The sequence below is a fragment of the Balearica regulorum genome, chromosome 2 (assembly GCF_011004875.1).
Source record: "Balearica regulorum gibbericeps isolate bBalReg1 chromosome 2, bBalReg1.pri, whole genome shotgun sequence".
Lineage (NCBI taxonomy): Eukaryota > Metazoa > Chordata > Aves > Gruiformes > Gruidae > Balearica > Balearica regulorum.
The window spans coordinates 57,966,495-57,984,139 of NC_046185.1; the positions used below are offsets into that span (position 1 = coordinate 57,966,495).

Below are 17,645 nucleotides of genomic sequence, written 5' to 3' on the forward strand. Positions count from 1 at the left end.
CATAAATGAGCTGAATGCCTCCACTTAAGAGATACTGGTCAAACCAAAAAAATTCTCTTTTATCAAATTAAGCTACTTTTATACCATAGATTTGTTTATCCAGGAACATTTCATTAATAGTGCAGCTCTTTTCAGTTAATGAATATGACACTAGACATACAATCTGCAACTGCATGCAAGAATTCTGCTGTGCTGTTTTATCAAAGGGGACATGGAGATATTCATAGAATCATAGAATGGTTTGGGTTGGAAGGGACCTCAAAGATCATCTAGTTCCAACCCCCCTGCTGCAGGCAGGGATGCCCTCCACTAGACCAGGTTGCCCAAAGCCCCATCCAACCTGGCCTTGAACACTTCCAGGGAAGGGGCCTCCACAAGCTCTCTGGGCAACCTGTTCCAGTGCCTCACCACTCTGACAGTAAAGAATTTCTTTCTAACATCTAATCTAAATCGACCCTCCTTCAGCTTCAACCCATTACCCCTTGTCCTGTCACTACACTCCCTGATAAACAGTCCCTCACCATTTTTCCCTGTAGGCTCCCTTCAGATACTAGTAAGCAGCAAGTAGATCTCCCCGGAGCCTTCTCTTCTCCAGGCTGAACAACCCCAACTCTCTCAGCCTGTCCTCACAGGAGAGGTACTCCAGCCCTCCAATCAGCTTCATGGCCCTCCTCTGGACTCGCTCCAACAGCTCCATGTCTCTCCTGTACTGGGGCCCCCAGAGCTGGACGCAGTACTCCAGGTGGGGTCTCACAAGAGTAGAGCAGAGGGGCAAAGTTATTCCTTAATAACTATTTTTTAAAATAGCTGAAATACATATCTAGAGGACCCCATGTGTCCATGATAAACAACAGCATTATACTGAGCAGTCATGAAGCTGATAGATCGTCCTAAAAAAGGCACATCATTTCTAGACCTGTTCAGAATATTTTTTAATGTTTTCTTAATTAAGGTAACCAGTGTAAACCTGTAGGTTTTGAATTTTACATTTGCGTGAGTGATTATAACCTGATGGCACACGTGGCCATGGGTCTTCCCTTCATATATCTGAGGTTTACAGACAAATGCCTTTCCACAAACCCACTACTGCTTCCCCTCGTCGGGTTCCTGCACGGTATCCAAGCGTAACAAGAGGGCACTCGGCGGACAACTGCAGCCACACACCTCTGAGAACAAGCTCTGTAACAAGGTCTCCTCTAAGCCAAAACCAGCTTGTGCATTATTACCCCACCCTGTGGATGAACTGTGGACAAACAACTGCTACGCTCCCAAATTCCTCAAACAAGACTTATGTTCTGCAGACTAAAGAAGTTATTAAAATTAATGAAACTCTTAACTTGTAAGCACAGAGAGGGTTTGTTTGCATTTCTTGACTGAATCCTATTATTCTGTTATGTTTACAGCCACGGGTCATTAGCAGCTGCGAGGAAGAAGAAGGGCAAACCAGAGAATTTGATTCTGACTCCACAGTACTTTTCCATTTAAAAGGAAATTGTTACAATTCGCCTAGCTCAAGTACAGCTTCCACTCCATATCAAACTACAGGTTCGTACAAAGTGTTTGATGTTTAACATATCACAAGTTAGATAGAAAGTTTAAAGAAAAAAAGGCTTTAAGTTAAGCATTCCCATACTACTTATTAGAAATGTAGTTTCTCAGTTTTCAATCATTCAAGTCTGCTAGTTCAGTAATCACTACTGTAAATGTTGAAAAAAAAAATTTAAGTATACTTACTTTATTCCTTTTCGAGTTATTAGCTTTCCTGAAGTAAAGTTGAAAACCTTTTCAAATCGATTTACCTTGTAAGTAGTCATTCTGTGTCACAGAACAAAAATACAACTGAGGTAAGAAACTGGCATTGTAAATCATCTGACATGGTTGCTTTGACAGTTTGTAGATGATTCATTATCTAGATCCCATATTCATTCAGCAAACTCAGGGGGACGCTCTGACACCCATAGTGCGCTCTGTCCCAGTCACATCAGCATAAGCACTGCCGCCCTGTAGAAGTACAGCGAGCGAGGGCACGTGCAGTCTTCTATGCTGAGATAATGGGAAAGGGAATATGCTCAGACAAGAGGCCCAACGTAAGGAAAAGCAGTTTCAAGACTTCTCTGCCAACGCAGAAAGACCAGCTCTGAAAAACTTCACATATGCTCAGAGAAGCACAGAAGTAGCCTGAAAACTGTTCTAAAATGTATTCTTAGGGTGCATTGTGCACAGATGGATACTTTGTAAGATCTTGCTCTAAATTACAATCCCTTCCAATGTGGTTATGATGAAAAACTTTCTGATAAACACACAAGAGGTCACTCAGACACAAAACGAGTTACCACCTGCATGCCGACAGTTCGCTCTTGGCACTTCGTACTCCCTTCACTGACAAGACTTACTCATAATGAAATCCAATGTCATGATTCCCAACGATAACCAGCAGCTCAGTAGAAACTGGATGCTTAAACATTTTCCGAAATCTCCTGACATCATCTGTCCAGGCCTGCATGGAAATAAATAAATAAATAAATGTTGTTTGACAGTATCAAAGGGGAGCACTGGTATATAATACAGAAGCACACACTCAGTGAGACGTTTACATTTTATAAGTTTTTTATGAGGAGGGGTAAAGTGCAGAGATACTACCAAAAATGAAGGAGAATCACAGCTTTTCAACTCATATCTAAAACACAAGAAATTCTACCAGTAGGACAACTATAGTAATATTAAACACAGCCTTGCATACCAAGTCTTCTGCCATCCATTTCCTTCAAGAAATCCTCATTTTTTGAAACAAGAGAGCTGTTGATGTCATACCTGAGGTGAGCTCCATTTTCCTTCATCAAAGACATCTCCCAGAATAAAAACAATATCTGGCTGCAGTAACCATAAGGCAGTTTGGAAAGATCTTTCCATTTGCCATTCCCTGAAAGGAAAATACACACCCAGTCATCACTGCCTAACTTCTGGATCCTCAGCTCTGAATACACAAACACAGCCTGGCAGGAATGGGAAGATGGCTCCTACACACCCAAAGTGGTAATAGGAAATTCAGATTAAATACTTAGAAATCAGGCTTAAGTACAGTAGGTACATCTTACCTGGTGGATAATTCCACCACAACACAAGCATGACCAACTCATGCAAAAAGAAATATTGGTTTGTTTATTTCTACTCATTACAATTCCATTAAACAGCCCTTAATTAGAACAGTGAATTATTGCTCATGTTTTACTACGCTATTGTTTCTGCAGCAAAAGTTTATAATGTTCGTATCATGGTACAATTAGTACTTTCTTTCAGCATTCTGCTTTTTTTTTTTTTTTTTTTTGGATTAACAGAAACAACATGGCTTTGTAGGCATAGGGTGGGATTATCTTTGTCTTTAAATGTGATTTTGCCGCCAATACTTCTACTACAGAGAATAATTTCTACCCGCTTCCTTATCTCTGCAGTTAAAGGTATTAACTATTGGGACATCTGAGTTATCGGGCTCATTTTGAATGCATTCTATAAAATAGTTACACACTGGAAAAGACTATCTGACCCATCAAAAATGTTCAGGCATTTGTGCCCACATACTGCCTGCACATTGAGGACTGCGCTGCCTCGCTAAGTGCCGTTCATTAACCTTTCAACACTGGTTTATTATCCAGCACAGACCCAGACAGGAAGTCAGAGGCAGCATGCACACTTCTTACATGTACCACAACATCAATTTTAAACATCTGTCCCATTAGCTACTATTAAAAACTCTAAAACCCAGGCTAGAGATTATTCAAAAAGTTAATTATTACCTTCTTAGCTTATCCAGCCAATGCCCTTTGATTTCACCAAGCAGATGAGTATCAGCTAAAATGATGGCCTTTAGGATTGAAGTTGAACTCTCTTTTTTACCCACGTGAGCTCCAGCTTTCACTTCTGGCCATTGACATTGAAAAATTACCACATAATAAATTAAAAATTCACAAAATATTAACACTGAGCTGACAAAGCACACTAGTTTCAGCAGGAAACAGAGCCTCCTCTTCAAAGGAAGACTCTTCACAGCAGTTGAGCTAGAAGTCAGCATCGCAGTACCAGCATAAGTCTCTTTCCCAATGGCTCAGTTCTCCTCTCTCAGGTGAAAGTGGTAGGGGGTAGTCAAATGACCACGTTGGGCTTCATATCAGTACAAAATCCCTGCAGAGAAAGCAAAAAATTAAATATTCATTAAGCCAGCATTCCCTGTGAAAAGCCATGTAAATTCCCATGTAAGGCCTACAGCCTTCACTTCTTGTCACCCTGAAAGATTCAGATATAATTGACCTAAAAAGCGAAGTTGGTCTTTCCCTTCAGATACACTTGTATAACCCAGACAGACGGCCATGCTGCTGAGCCTAGGTTGGTACTCTCTCCTTCCAGAACCTAGGCAACTAGTTTAAAGCCAGCCAGGATCTTGCTGCATGATGCTTTTGTTTTGTTTTTTTTTTAACTCCACAGTGAAAACACTGTGACTAGGGGTCAAAGATGCATAAAGACACAGCTCAGCTTGAACAGCAGCAAACAAAACAAGAGGAATAGAAGGGAATTCCATTAGGATCCGTATCATCCTGGCCACTGCAATGCCACGTGTGACCACTTTCTGGTACACGTCACATAACATGACTCCACCAAATCAGTGCAATTACCACCTTTACTAATCTCCAAGAACCAAAAGCAATTTACTATCCCAGAGCAAGTTTAACGGAGCTTTCCAGGAACAGAAGCACAGATACATGACTAGTTCGCTAACACTGCTTCACTTCTAACAAGGGGAAACCAAGAAACATCTATGCCTCGGAAACAGAAACCGCTACAGCTGAAGGGAAATGTGGGAAAATGAGTCTCAGCTGGTAAGCTTACTGTATTTACTGATTTCTTCCACACTGGATAGTTTGTAACCCAAACAGGGAAATTATCCTTTTGAAACTAGTATTTTATGCCATTTTAAAGGCCAATCCATAGCAAATGTCTTCTGTCTGATAAGCCACAATTGTAACAGGGCTCACTGATTGTTTCACTTGTTTACAGGCATTTAACAGAAAGTCATTGTTCCTGGTGTAAGGAGGAAACGCACACTTTCACAGTTCCATTACTTCCAGAGTCCCTGGCAGAAACACTTTTCCAGTTAAGTGTCCACAAGAAACAAGTATCCCACACCTGAGAGGGCAAGGATACTAGCCTTACTTTAAAGGTTACTCAGGTTCCACGCGCAACCTCTCGGGGTTTTAGTCCGAAGAGCACTGCATGTCTGAAAGACCCACTTTTTAAAGGTATGGTCACGGCCACAGTACAAGGGACTCCAGCAGAGCTACAGAGATGTTACTTCACATGCTCACGAACAGACTTCTAGAGAAAGAGAAGTCTTGTTCCCCACCCAAGAATGGGATTGCAAATTTGCTTCCTACAGTAGAAAAATTCTAACACGGGACTAAGATCCAAGATCTTAGCAATTACTGAACATAGTACTCAGACAACAATTAGCAGCCAATGTTCATTTCCACTGACTAAATCTGATTAAAACCATGAATACTAGTGCTTTTGTATATTTAGACCCTAAATATTAGGAACACTAGGACAAAATTACAGAACCACACAAAATTAGTGGATCTTTTCTAAAATCCCAGTCTCAGTTACATGCAGAACACAGAACAAAACTTAAGTTGCTTTACTGCCCTATACCCTAGCCCATGTGATTGATGTCTCATGGAAATCAAAAACTGACATGTAATTATCTTATTTTTCTAATCAAAACCTCTATTTGATAATAAGAGCGGCTATTAAGCGGCTTATTTTCAAACACAAGCTTCCCATATCACCACTACAAAGTAGTTATTCAAGACAAAGAACCATTAGTCTGCATCATGTAACATTTCTAATATGCATTATTTAATGCTAGCATGACTAATACTTAATTGCATGCAATTCAGTTCTATCTAAACTTAGTTTAGCAGGAGAAAGCCACTGGCCAGACGTCACAATTTCACAACACAGAGGAACTACAGATAAAGGCTGATTAACTTGTTTAATATTAATCTCATCTGCACCTTAACTAGCAATAAAAATCAACAAGATCTTGTTTGTACATCTCACAACAAGGCAAGATTAAAGCAGAAACATCTGTTCAACAGATACAGCAACAAGGACAAAAGACACGTAAATTCTTAACTGTAAGCACACAAATCATATGGCCTTATCCTGCACAAACTGCACCTACCCCAGAATTTGGAAGTAGACTTGGTAGTCCTAGGTAGTCTCCTCTTCCAAGAAAAATAGTACTGATTTGAATAGAAAATGCCAGTGAGTTGTTTAACTTGCATTAGGCATGTAAAAAAAAGTAATACATATAAAACTAAAAACTCTATGTCTCTTCTTACTCACAACCTGCACAAAACTTAAAACAAATAAAATCTGTCATTTTGTTATCGATATCTATGCATTCTCTAGAAGCTTTTCATTACATTAGTTTTCACACATCAAACTTCTTCAGAAGCTGTCCAAACAGCGACAGAGCTGCAGCAAAAAGCCAGTCTTATAGATGGGGGGGGGGGGGGAGATCCTCTGAAGTAAAATGATCCCATCAAATGCAAAAAAAAAAAAAAAAGCTGCAAATAGTAGAAAAGAAAAATATCTTCAATGCAAAACTGCCATTTTCAAGTCATAAGCAGGAACTGACATAATCAAAACCACAGAGCTGGTCATTTCTACACACATTCCCTGTTGCGGCATTTGTGCTGCTAGCTGTTGCTATTTTGGAACTTGTGCCGCGGGTGTGGAAGATGCCAGAGGTCTCCCATCTGCACCCTACATTTCCAGCTTTTCTGATAGTGAAAGAAAAAAAGAGAAGGAGGGGGGGGGGAATATCACAGAAAGTCAGTGATGAGCTGAAAGACAACTCCTACTACTGGCTGACAGAAATCCCTGCCTGCCTCACTCTGCCACCCATGGCTGCTCACATCCCAGCTGAACAGTTTACTCAGGATTGTGCCTGCACATCTCTGCGCACCAAAGTAAAAGCAGTTTAACTGGAAACCAGGCATGTGCAGTAGTAATCTGAACCTCACATATGGGTACCCAAGGACTGGAGACCCACAGAAAAACAAGCAATCCTCTCACACATGATGGAAAGGTCAAAAATAATGCTGTCAGACTGCACACACTGCAAGACGGAACTGTGGTTCAGCAGGTCACTGTACAATACATTGGTACTACTCCTCCTTGCATGGCTGGTTATTTAGACTAGAATCTGGTTTCTTACTAGAGCCTGAGGATCTCAGTTATGATATCTCAGTGGCCTGATACAAAACTGATTTTTAAAAGTTCATCATAAAGGTGAGATCAGTATTTTCACCATATTCATTATTTTCAATTGTTTGGGCAAAGAACATACTCTATAACAGAAAGCTCTGATCTTCAGTAGCTGGCAAACAGCAAAATTCTGCTAGTCACGACAATTTTGTATTCAGTCATCATATACGTTCTTTAGGCAAGAGAGAAATACCTTGAACCTTTCCTCACCTACGTGTTTTAAGAACTATTCTGCTCAACACTTAAAAATCACCCTGTGGACAAGGACAATTACTGATTCATTTAATAATGTCACCAAAGTTTAAACATGCTAGAAGTATAACTTTATACCAGAAAACTGTGGAAAAAACAATGCTCAAGTGACTGGTGCTCCAAAAAAAAAGTTTGCTGCTTTCCTTCTTCAGCATTGTTTATTTTGCTTACTAATAAACATTAGATACATTTTTGCACTTACAATAATTCCATCATGCACGCTATTCTTCCTGTTCATCCGTCAAATTTACTGGCAACACAAACCTGCATGACGACTCCTCTTCTTCTTCTTTTTCCCTTTTCCATCTCTGTTCAGAACATTATCCCTTTAATTTACAAGTGAGCCAAGAACGAAACAAGGGAAACCTGACACAACGGTCTATAGCCAGATCAGGAAGCAAGTATTTCTGGAGCTTTACCCTCTCTCTTATCTAGTGAATACGTAACTCTGAACACCCTGTAGGCTTTAAAGTCAATTTATGTATTAATTTACAACTACATAAAACTGTCGTAACACAGAAAGTGAGATACAAGAGTCCTAACCCTAGTCCTATTCCTAATGAGCATGCAAGTATTTTTACTAGGCTAAAGAAGCCGTATTAGGTTATAAATAAGCTTAGTATTTCTAACCTCATGATAAAGTCTTCTCTCAATTCTCCCATTACAATGTCACAAATTACAGATTTACAACTAAATATAGATCTGTAATGCAACTATGTTAAACTGTTGTAAAACGCAGTTACAAACAAATTCAGGTTCAAATCTCACAAGGTTTCCCTTCTGCAAGGTACACTTGCAGCTGGGAGTTGTCTCTTATCATTCCAAGCTCGCTCGCTCTCTGAAGCAACGTGACATTTCTACCTTGTGATCTGCGACACTCTGCACTCCAGTTTCCTTTCAGCACTTCAAACACCAGAGCTGTTCAATCAAATAAGAGCTTCTGATGAATTCTTGTTTTGATACTGCAGGACAACTCTGACCCATCTTTCTGAATACACTCTTTCAAATTCTAAACCCTAAATCCTTCCCTCATCCACAAATTTTAACTTCTTATTGTGATTAAAGAAAAACTCCAAGCAGCAATTTAGCATTTTTCTTTTAAGAAATCCCTTCGTAATAATTTAATGATAGAATTAATTTCTGTCTGCATTGGCACATCGTTAGGGCTGACATTCAGAAAGAATGCCAAATCCACCTATCTACTTTGGTTTTATATAGTTTACAGAAAAGGGTAAATTGGGAAAATCCTCAAATTAAAATACAAAGATTTTATCATATTCCCATAAACACCCACAGCCTCCTGCAATGAATATATTTTACAAGTGTGAAAGAGAAAGGTTTTGAAACTTAGTTGAAGTTATACAGACCATAGTTTATTTAAAAACGATATAAACAAAAATCAGAGGCACAAAATACAAAAACATTTCAGAGCAGCTTGTCATATCAAGATCATATTATTGAATCCATAATATTAACAAAATGTGGTACTACATAAGCCATGGTAGGTTTAAATGTTGCAGTAAGTATAAAAAATATGTGGAAAAATCTACTTGCCATTTAAATTAATCAGTAGTTAAAAATGTGCTGAAAAAGGAAGTCCATACATTACACTTATTTGTTTCAAGCATTTTTCATACTGATTATTCAGTTTCACAGATTCCTGTACAGCAAGCTTTAGATCTTCTATCTCTTCAAAAAAATCCTAGAAAAACCCAAACATATTCACCTTAGAGTTTCTTTCAAAGACATTTTCAATAAAAGCTAGTCAGTATTTCAGTTGTTCCCAAGTTCAAAGGCACTTTCTATATTTTTATTAATATATGGCTGAATTATGCAAACACAGCTACGGCAATCAGCTATAACCTTACATAATAATTTAAAACTTTGCCCTGAACACACAATGCAAGCAGAATTCAAGTTATGTTAGAGCCTGAAATACAGACTAAGAATAGGAAAGATGAATTAAGAGAAGGAAAAAAAATTTATCAGAAAGCTACAAAATTACAGTCCAAAATGACAAGGGAATAATGTTAAACTCATCTGTGCAAAAATATAGCTATATGTGCTGAAGTCAGCAGTAAAGCAGATAACACACCGTTAACAACGAAGATCTGAAAGTTGCAAGATTACAAGAAGGGGACAACAAGCAAGGAGAGAGATAAGGAGAGTAAGGAAGATGATGTTTGCATTTGAAGAAGATAATACTAAAGAGTTTAAGATGGAAAAATAAATAGCATATTTAGACCTAGAGAGATACAAAATATTTTTAGACTTTAACTGCTTTGTAAATTGCTAATATCCATTTAGAACTTTAAGTAGAACTACACTTTGTTAATGAATGTCCTATTTCAGAGTAGGATCTATTATTTATGACTACGCTATGTTAAAAACTTTGATTTTTCATATTCAAAAGGATAAGATTTATGATGCATTAAACTTGACAAGGCCTAAAATGGATAACACTATCCAACAGGTTCAACTGGCTCAGATAAAAGCAATTTGCAACAAAGGAGGGAATGAAAAAGATCAATATGTAAGGCTACACAGAACATAGACAGTCCAGTAAGAAAGCTATAAAAAACAAGTCCTGTTGAACTTATTTAATGTCAGCCTATGTGGTTTTACTTTCTCATATTGATCCTTTTGTAATTATACTATCCCAGAATGTTTAACTTACAAGTAGTACTAGCTATACCTAATTCAACTAGGAGATAAATTCAGCTTCATAGAAATAAACTTCATTTATTAAAAATACTGAAGGCCCATAGCTTAAATGGAACTGTGTTTTGTTCAGCTCCTTTAACTTGAGTCTATTGAGCAATTCTGATCCTTTGTAAGTGAAATCAGAAGTTGTTGGGAAATACAAGGAAAACAAGCAGAGTGTAATCGTCCAAGAGTTAATTTCACCAACCTTGGTAAGTCCTATCTACCAGAGTAACACTGTATCTACGTATATCCATCTATATTTGACATATTCTCCTGCCTATTCTTCTTTTTTTTTTTTAAATGAACAGCTACATTCATCTTAAACAATGTACAGTGATTTAAAACTACCTTAAAAAGGGTCACAGATAAAAAGTCATAACCTCAGATTTATATATTTCTCTTCTGAAAGATGAAACTTTCAGCCACAAGTTATCCCTAACTCCCAAACACAGAGATCTAGAACTCACCCTGGCTCAATGTTCTACAAGTTTCACATCTAATGAACTATCACCATGTTTTACCGTTGCCCCTGTAATGAAAGCTAGGACGTTACTTAGCTTGTGAGAGGGGATTGCAAGATGAGAAAACAGATTCTCAAAAAAAAAAAAAAAAAATCCAACACAAGACTTGAATAAGAAAAAAAAAAAAAAAGATTTAAACAAGTTTGTTGCTGAAAATAAAATCTTAGGTCAGTACATTAAACTAAGTCCTCTATAGCTAGATAAGATCTCTTCATCTTCTCACATAATTTCAAGAATTGAGCAAGTTTTCACACTTTCACTTTCTGCATCTATCAGTCTATAACAAAAAGTTCAAAGCCTTCTGCCCTCCCAAAGCCTAGAATTCTCAGCACAACTTCGGTATGTTTAAGTTCAAAAGAAAATAGCTTTTCTCTCACTGACATCATGAAGCAATGGAAGTGATCATTCAATAAAAATATATTTTTTTATTATCTCTGCCAATGTCTGTTGGAAGGAATTAAGAGTATTACCAGCAGTTAGAATTTTAATGTCATAATGATCCGAGGCAAATAATTTCTCATGAAGGAAACCAAATTGCCCAAACATTAAAAAAAAAAAAGAAAATCCACAGCTATTTAAAAAACAAAAAAAAAATTAAATTACATTATTCTTCCTTAGCCAAGCAGTACTGTAGGATATTAAAGTTTCAAGAAGTCATTAATTTCCGTTTTTACTCAGAATGCTGTAGATTTATTTTTTATGTATTTTGCTTGATAACAGCATATGTTCAGCCTAAAGATAAGTTTCAGTTCAGGCAGAAGAGTTAGTTTTTCAAAAATCACCTATTCTTAAACTTGTCCTAAAACAAATTACCTTGTCTAATCCGGCTAATTCATTTTTTAGTGCTCTCCTTTCTGTAGACAACTTTTCATTTTCTTTCTTCAGCTTTTTAATCTCCTTCAACAATAGCTCTATATTCAAATAAAAAAAAAAAATACAGACTTCAACCATTACAGTCAACCTCCCCCTCATATGAATCATATTACAGCTAAAGAGCTGCCTACGTTTTGTGATATTAGAAAATTGTGGTTCAGCTTTTTAAAGTACCTTTTTCATAAAGTGATTTATTCTTAAGACTCGGCCCAGCACACTCCCAGGTACTATGAAAAACAATAAGATCTGTCAATTGGATAATCTGAATCTGCCAGATTCTTAGCATGTGGGATTAATTTACTTTAAAATCCACAAAACAGACATCACATGCCTTGATTACCTTTTCCTGACTTACGAGAGGGTCACAAAGCCCTTGCTGACAGCACATTTCCTGAAAATTATGCCTACATTATACGATCTCTTCAATCTCTTTTTTTATGCTTTGAAGTGGAACAGGATTGCACTTTAATTTGTGGATTTACTGATGTGAGGAAGAACCAGTACTGTCTGGGTTTGTCCCACATTTAAAACCTAAAAGCAGGTTCTTTTGTGTATCAGTGTCTGAAAACCAAAGAACGGAGCAGCAAACATCATTACTAAGAGATGTGCTTAGATACAGCTTACTGGAAAAAATAATGAATAGTACTAAATACAGCCATGCACTCCCATCCATGATTACACCGATATACCAATTTCAGAAAAAGATAAAAGCAGCAAACTTATTTTTATCACAAAAAAATGCAGGGCTGGATCCATAGATAGGACATTGATTACAAGATGCCATTCTTACATAACAGTTTTTCAAAAATGAAAAACATTTTAGATACTGCTGGTTGAAGTAGAAGAAATAACCTGGAGCATGCCTTTGGATCAGAAATTAAATGCAATCTCTGTGATGAGCATACTGAAAGGAACATAATCAGAATTAACCGTACCATTACCTAAATATTTACTGCAACAGGATTCCTTCTTTTCAGAAATGTCCCTGCAAGATGTTAATTCTCCCTCTGGGGTTCGCCTTCTTTTTCCAGAAACAGCACTAGTTTTCCAAGAAACCCTTTTACACTCCAATTGCTCAATTCTTTGCCTCTGCTCTCGAAGATTATGCTCTAGCTCATGAATTTTAATCTGTCAAGAAACTAATTTTTTTTTAAAATGCATAGAACAAACACAGTTCAACTGAATACAACTGGAAACATATCCTGAATACAAACCTAGAGTTTTCAATTGCTGACTTAAAACTACATTAATCTAAAGTGTCTGAAAGGAGAAAAAAATACAGCAAGTGAAGTTTTGCATACATCAAAAGTGTTTTAAAAAAAATCTGTTACTGAGCACATACTCACAAGAAAGTATAAATGTACATGCACAAAGATACTAAACCTTTCCGCACAATAAAGCATACTTGTACGGCAGCAATTGTCAACTTCTAAGAAAAAGTACATATAATCCAAATCATAATGAATATTAATTTACAAACAAATGTAGCACATGTTCCAGACTCCTAGGAGGAAATTCATTAGACTGGTCAGCTGTAATGCTTGATCAATGCCTAAAGAGGCAATACCCACTTGAAACTCCTTGAACCCCTACCCTAGCTTTGCTCCAATTATGACGCTCGTCTCTTTGCACAACAAGCCAACAGATCTTGCTACCTGACAGAAGACTATTTGCCTTTGGTTAGCTTACTGCTGGATTTCTGAAATAAAACAGCTCATGACACATACAGAAAAATATCAGGGCTGGTGCCAGAGAGGTCAGAAGATGCATATACAGTTGGAAGGAGGGGTAGGTAGGTAAGCAAAGAAAAAAGCAAGGAAAGGGGAGACTAAGTTACAGACATATCAGTGACTCAGTTCGCTTTCAAAGTGAACTACAGACCTCTATCTCAATGGTATGGGAAACAAAAATTAGTATAAAAAGAAATATACATTCCCATTTTACAAATATAAGAATTACTTTTCAGTCTACCTGAAAATGTATGTTTGGCTATTTGACACCACCTCCTACAAATTCTACTTACAGTGAGATTTTTAATTGCCTCACTTTGTTCCTGGTTTGTTTTGATTTCTTTAACATAGCGTTTCTGCAGATCATTATACATATGAAGTAGTCTAAAACAGAAGAAATGCATAAATTACAACAAAATATGAAAGCAAACAAAATGTGAATCCTTTATGACAAAAGTATTGCTGACAGCCCACAGAGCTCACTTGGACCATAGCTGTACTGTAGAGACTTGTAACAGAAATATTTAAGATGGGTGTGAAAGAAGCGTGACCAGCAACACAAAGAGAAAGCACCAGAGAAAAAAAGCAAAGCGAGAGTTAAAAGAACAGTCTGTATCGATGGCAAAGAATCCCTGTCACTCAGCCAGACCAAGGATGCTGTTGTTTTCGTCCAGCCTATGTGGCTGCAGTCTGATTAAATCTCAGTACAAATAACTTGTTGATGGAAGACCTATACACTATCAAAAGGAGGGTGGTAACAAGTTTGCAGCATGTCACATATAACAATCTTCTCCCCCTTAGCACAACAGGAATAGCAAAAGACCACTCCCAAAGGATACAAAAACGTTTGTCCAGAAACTAGTTCCTTGCCACCAGTCAAGAGCCCATGGTGAGGACTCATTAGACAGCGTCCCCAGCTCTCCGTGTTGCACACAAGCAACCCTGCCCAGATCACTTGGGCACACACACCTCATTGCTTCTGAGTATGTGGGTGTGAGGATATGACTGAATGAAATCTATGAAAAAATGAGTGTGAGTGGGCAAAATCGATGTCAACTAAACAGATTTGTGATATTATCTTTCCCTTTGATATTATCTTGCATCAAGTTCTGCTACGCTAATTTCCTACAGTAATTCACAGCATTCAGTCTACAGGCCCATAATGTAACTGATGAACATGAACAGACATTTTTCCTATTTTATTAGGAATTCGAATAAGAGTTGGCATTCATACTAAGTCATGACTGAACACCAAAAGCATGATGAGCGATACCAGTACAGAACAGCTAGGGAAAAAAGCTAAGGCAGGTTATCTATGTGGAACATAATACAAAGCAGGTCCAGCACTAGATTCAAAGAATAACTCAGACTTCTTCAACATAAGCATCTAATTAGGTACTCATTTCAAGCCCAGAGCTAGACACCCAGCCTTCCTACGTAGTTCGTAAGTAATTTGGTACACTGTAAAGGTATTAAAAAAAAAAAAGAAAGAAAAAGAGAAAATGGGCCTTCTACAGCCACCTAAAGTAAACACTACAAACAGGGTGCTTGAATCAAGAGCAGTGGGGACTGTATCTTTGTGAGATCCACAGCCCACTTCTGTAAGTGGGCAAAAAGTAGCCTTTGAAAGAATGGAACAGCCTATTTATTTTAAAACCAAGTCATAAAGGAACAGACCAACATGTAGCATGTCTAGTTGTTAAATTATTTCAATATACATTTCCTTAAAGCAAAAATGTATCTTTTGTATCAAAAAAGCAGTTACAAGAGTTTATTTCTAGCATTAATTGGCAAACTACAGTAAGTAGTGGCTCACTTCTAAAATCAATTAGACTAAAAAGTAGAATCACTTTTGTAGCTTATTTTATATACACATAAAATTGAGCTATAAAAATGAGCTAAGAAAGCTCCTACAAACTAGAAAATTAAATTCTAGGTTAAAAATCTACAAAAAAGATCATGTGTGTGCACACACATCTATGAAGGAGCCTCCTTAGCCCATTCAATTTTTCTCAGTGAAAGATTTGAGAAAGAAATTAATTTTTTTCTTTGTTTAGCACTATTTTAAAGTTTAATCTAAGATTTACTATTCCCTTTAAAAATGTAAATAAAATTATTTCCCATTGTTTCAAAGGCTGAAAGCCGCTTCCATAACAGTTAACAAAATTCAACGGACTTAACCATGAACAACATATTCTACCCTACAGGGAAGAATGTTTAATTCTGTGAAGAACCAATTTCCAAGAACTCACCTGACACTGTCACCCTCTAGATTAAGATCCTTGCTGTATCCACCCTCATGCTGTAAGTGGGTTTCTGTTTGAACTTGAACACTTAATTGAAACAAACACAACAGCTTAATAAAATCAGATTTTACAATTTTAATTAGATCAAACAAAGCAACTAAAAAGGCTAAATTACTTTTCAGTTTGATTTGACAATAGAGGTTTCCATGCAGGATCATAAACATACCAACATTTAAACACGAAAATTTTTGCCAACAGGTATTTAGATCCTGGGAGGACACCCTTCAAAACACTAGCAGTATAGTCTTTCAGGTCCTAAGGTCACAGTTTCTGAATCTTCTAAACAGCATTGAGGCCATTTAACTACCTTACTACTGTCTGGTGGCAAAACAGCCTAAAACTCTTTGCATTTAGTCAGAGATAGCATGTTGGCTAAGCAGGAGTATTACTTATACACACTAAAACTGTTTCTTTAACTACAACCAGTTTTGTCCAAGTTGCCCCAACTATCCTTTGTTCCTTTACATGCCTCCAGCATTCTCCATGCCCACTATCCTGTTCACAGGCAGCCCCTCAAAATATGCAGAACAGGTAAGGCCTAGTTCATCTGAAGAATAACAAGGTACAAGTCCTAAAATACTGTGTTTCTTTTGATGCAAAATGTCTGACAATTCTTACTCTCTGCTTGTGACATAGTCATGCATTAACTGCTGAAGATGCAGTTTTTCTTGGATCTGACCCATATTCTTTTCTAGATCCTTATTTTTTATATGTAGTTTTTTCAGCTTCTTGAGTAATTGTTCATTTTCATCACTGAGCTGAAAAGAGAATTAAAAAAGAAAAATCAAGCAACTTTTACAGATCAAGTGTTAATTTAGCTGATTTCAAATTCAAACTCTCCCAAAATTTTTACAACATTCGTCTTGAACTATATAAATACGTAACGGGAAATGGCAGAAAAAATAATTTGCTCCAAACTTTATGAAGAATAGACTAAATCACAGCTTCTTTAACATATATATTAAAGGTTTCAAATGTAACTTCATAATTCATTAGTGGATGATACGGCAAACTGGTTTTGTATTTAAAAAAAATAAACCACAAAGGGACAAAACATACACGTTTTCAGTTATACGTCTAAATTCCACACTACAGGTCTGCAACTAGGCTTGTATTTATTCTTTGTTGGTTTGTTTTAACATCACCAAAGCTGAATGACTATAAACTACAGCCACATTAGTAGAATTTCCGGCCTGCACGTTTGCTGAACCTCACCCAGGAGTATATAATCGCGCCTGTCACCCACAATGCACCAAATGCAACTACCATGCCCGAACCTAGAGGGTAATAAGTAAAACTGATGCTATCGACCCATATTCAGTCAAAAGAAGGAAGATCAGCAACCCTGAGTTGCTGGAAGTGCGAGCTCTACCCCTGAAGGTAAAGGTAAACCAGGCCGAGCCGAGAGTCGCCGTGCCCGAGGGATCCTGAGCGCTCTCTAGCAGACCGGGCCGGGGCGGAAGGGCTTTCCGCAGGGCTCCCGAGAGCCGAGGCGTGCCCCAGGCGGACGGGAGGCGACCCCGCGGGCTGGCAGCGCCAAGGAGCCCCACTCACTTGGAGGCACTTGTGGACGGAGGGCAGGGCCATGGCGCCGGGAACGACGCCCCAGGAGGGGCCAGGGCCCGCTCCCGACCCCTTTCAAACGCACCCGCCGCCCCGGGGCGACCGCGCCGTGGAAGGTCCCCGCCTAGCTGCCCTACACACTGCCTGTCACCACCGCTCGCCTCGCGGCTCTCAAGCAGGCGCCTTTGCCCATCAAAGCCCATCCAGATAGGCTCCTAACAGCGGACGTCATAGGCGCGTGACCGCACCCTGTCAAGGGCCCTGGCTACACCCCCCCCCCCACCTACCCACCCCCGTTGCCAGGGAAACGGCAGCAAGAGAAGCCCCGGGCCCTGCGGGAGCGGCCGCCGGGCAGATCTCCTCCTCCCGCT

At 38.4% G+C, this 17,645-nt stretch overlaps 2 protein-coding genes across 7 annotated transcripts in view; both read right to left on the bottom strand.

Moving 5' to 3' along the window:
• Positions 1–17,645, bottom strand: part of MPPE1 (metallophosphoesterase 1) — a 34,191-nt gene that overhangs the window by 6,447 nt on the left and 10,099 nt on the right. For 3 of the 4 annotated variants that reach the window (XM_075744491.1, XM_075744493.1, XM_075744494.1), the window contains exons 2-5: positions 3,792–4,176; positions 2,812–2,920; positions 2,394–2,497; positions 1,735–1,815 (exon numbers count right to left, since the gene is read on the bottom strand). In XM_075744491.1, the coding sequence (XP_075600606.1) occupies positions 1,735–1,815; positions 2,394–2,497; positions 2,812–2,920; positions 3,792–4,066 (569 nt within the window). In that variant the 5' untranslated portion in view covers positions 4,067–4,176. Of the gene's footprint in view, positions 1–1,734; positions 1,816–2,393; positions 2,498–2,811; positions 2,921–3,791; positions 4,177–9,129; positions 9,268–17,645 lie in introns of those variants that run through there. The other variant, XM_075744492.1, reaches the window with a different exon arrangement.
• Positions 8,927–17,494, bottom strand: LOC142600404 (uncharacterized). Of its 3 annotated transcripts, none has more exons than XM_075744498.1 (7): positions 17,266–17,494; positions 16,330–16,469; positions 15,658–15,738; positions 13,699–13,789; positions 12,617–12,803; positions 11,616–11,713; positions 8,927–9,277 (listed from the first exon to the last, which is right to left on the bottom strand). In XM_075744498.1, the coding sequence occupies exons 1-7, from the start codon at positions 17,296–17,298 to the stop codon at positions 9,149–9,151; spliced, it is 759 nt and encodes a 252-aa protein (XP_075600613.1). In that variant the 5' UTR covers positions 17,299–17,494; the 3' UTR covers positions 8,927–9,148. The 3 variants fall into 3 exon arrangements, with proteins under 3 accessions (XP_075600613.1, XP_075600616.1, XP_075600615.1); XM_075744501.1 differs by lacking the exon at positions 17,266–17,494 and adding an exon at positions 17,084–17,257; XM_075744500.1 differs by lacking the exon at positions 17,266–17,494 and adding an exon at positions 17,056–17,257.

What these genes read in the sequence shown, in the direction of transcription:
- LOC142600404 (XM_075744498.1), bottom strand. Translation starts at nt 17,298, where the DNA reads ATGGCCCTGCCCTCCGTCCACAAGTGCCTCCAA. An exon ending in CCGTCCACAAGTGCCTCCAA is followed by an intron (nt 16,470 to 17,265) that starts GTGAGTGGGGCT and finishes TTCTCTTTTCAG; the next exon opens with CTCAGTGATGAAAATGAACA. An exon ending in AATTAGCCGGATTAGACAAG is followed by an intron (nt 9,278 to 11,615) that starts GTAATTTGTTTT and finishes GGGTTTTTCTAG; the next exon opens with GATTTTTTTGAAGAGATAGA.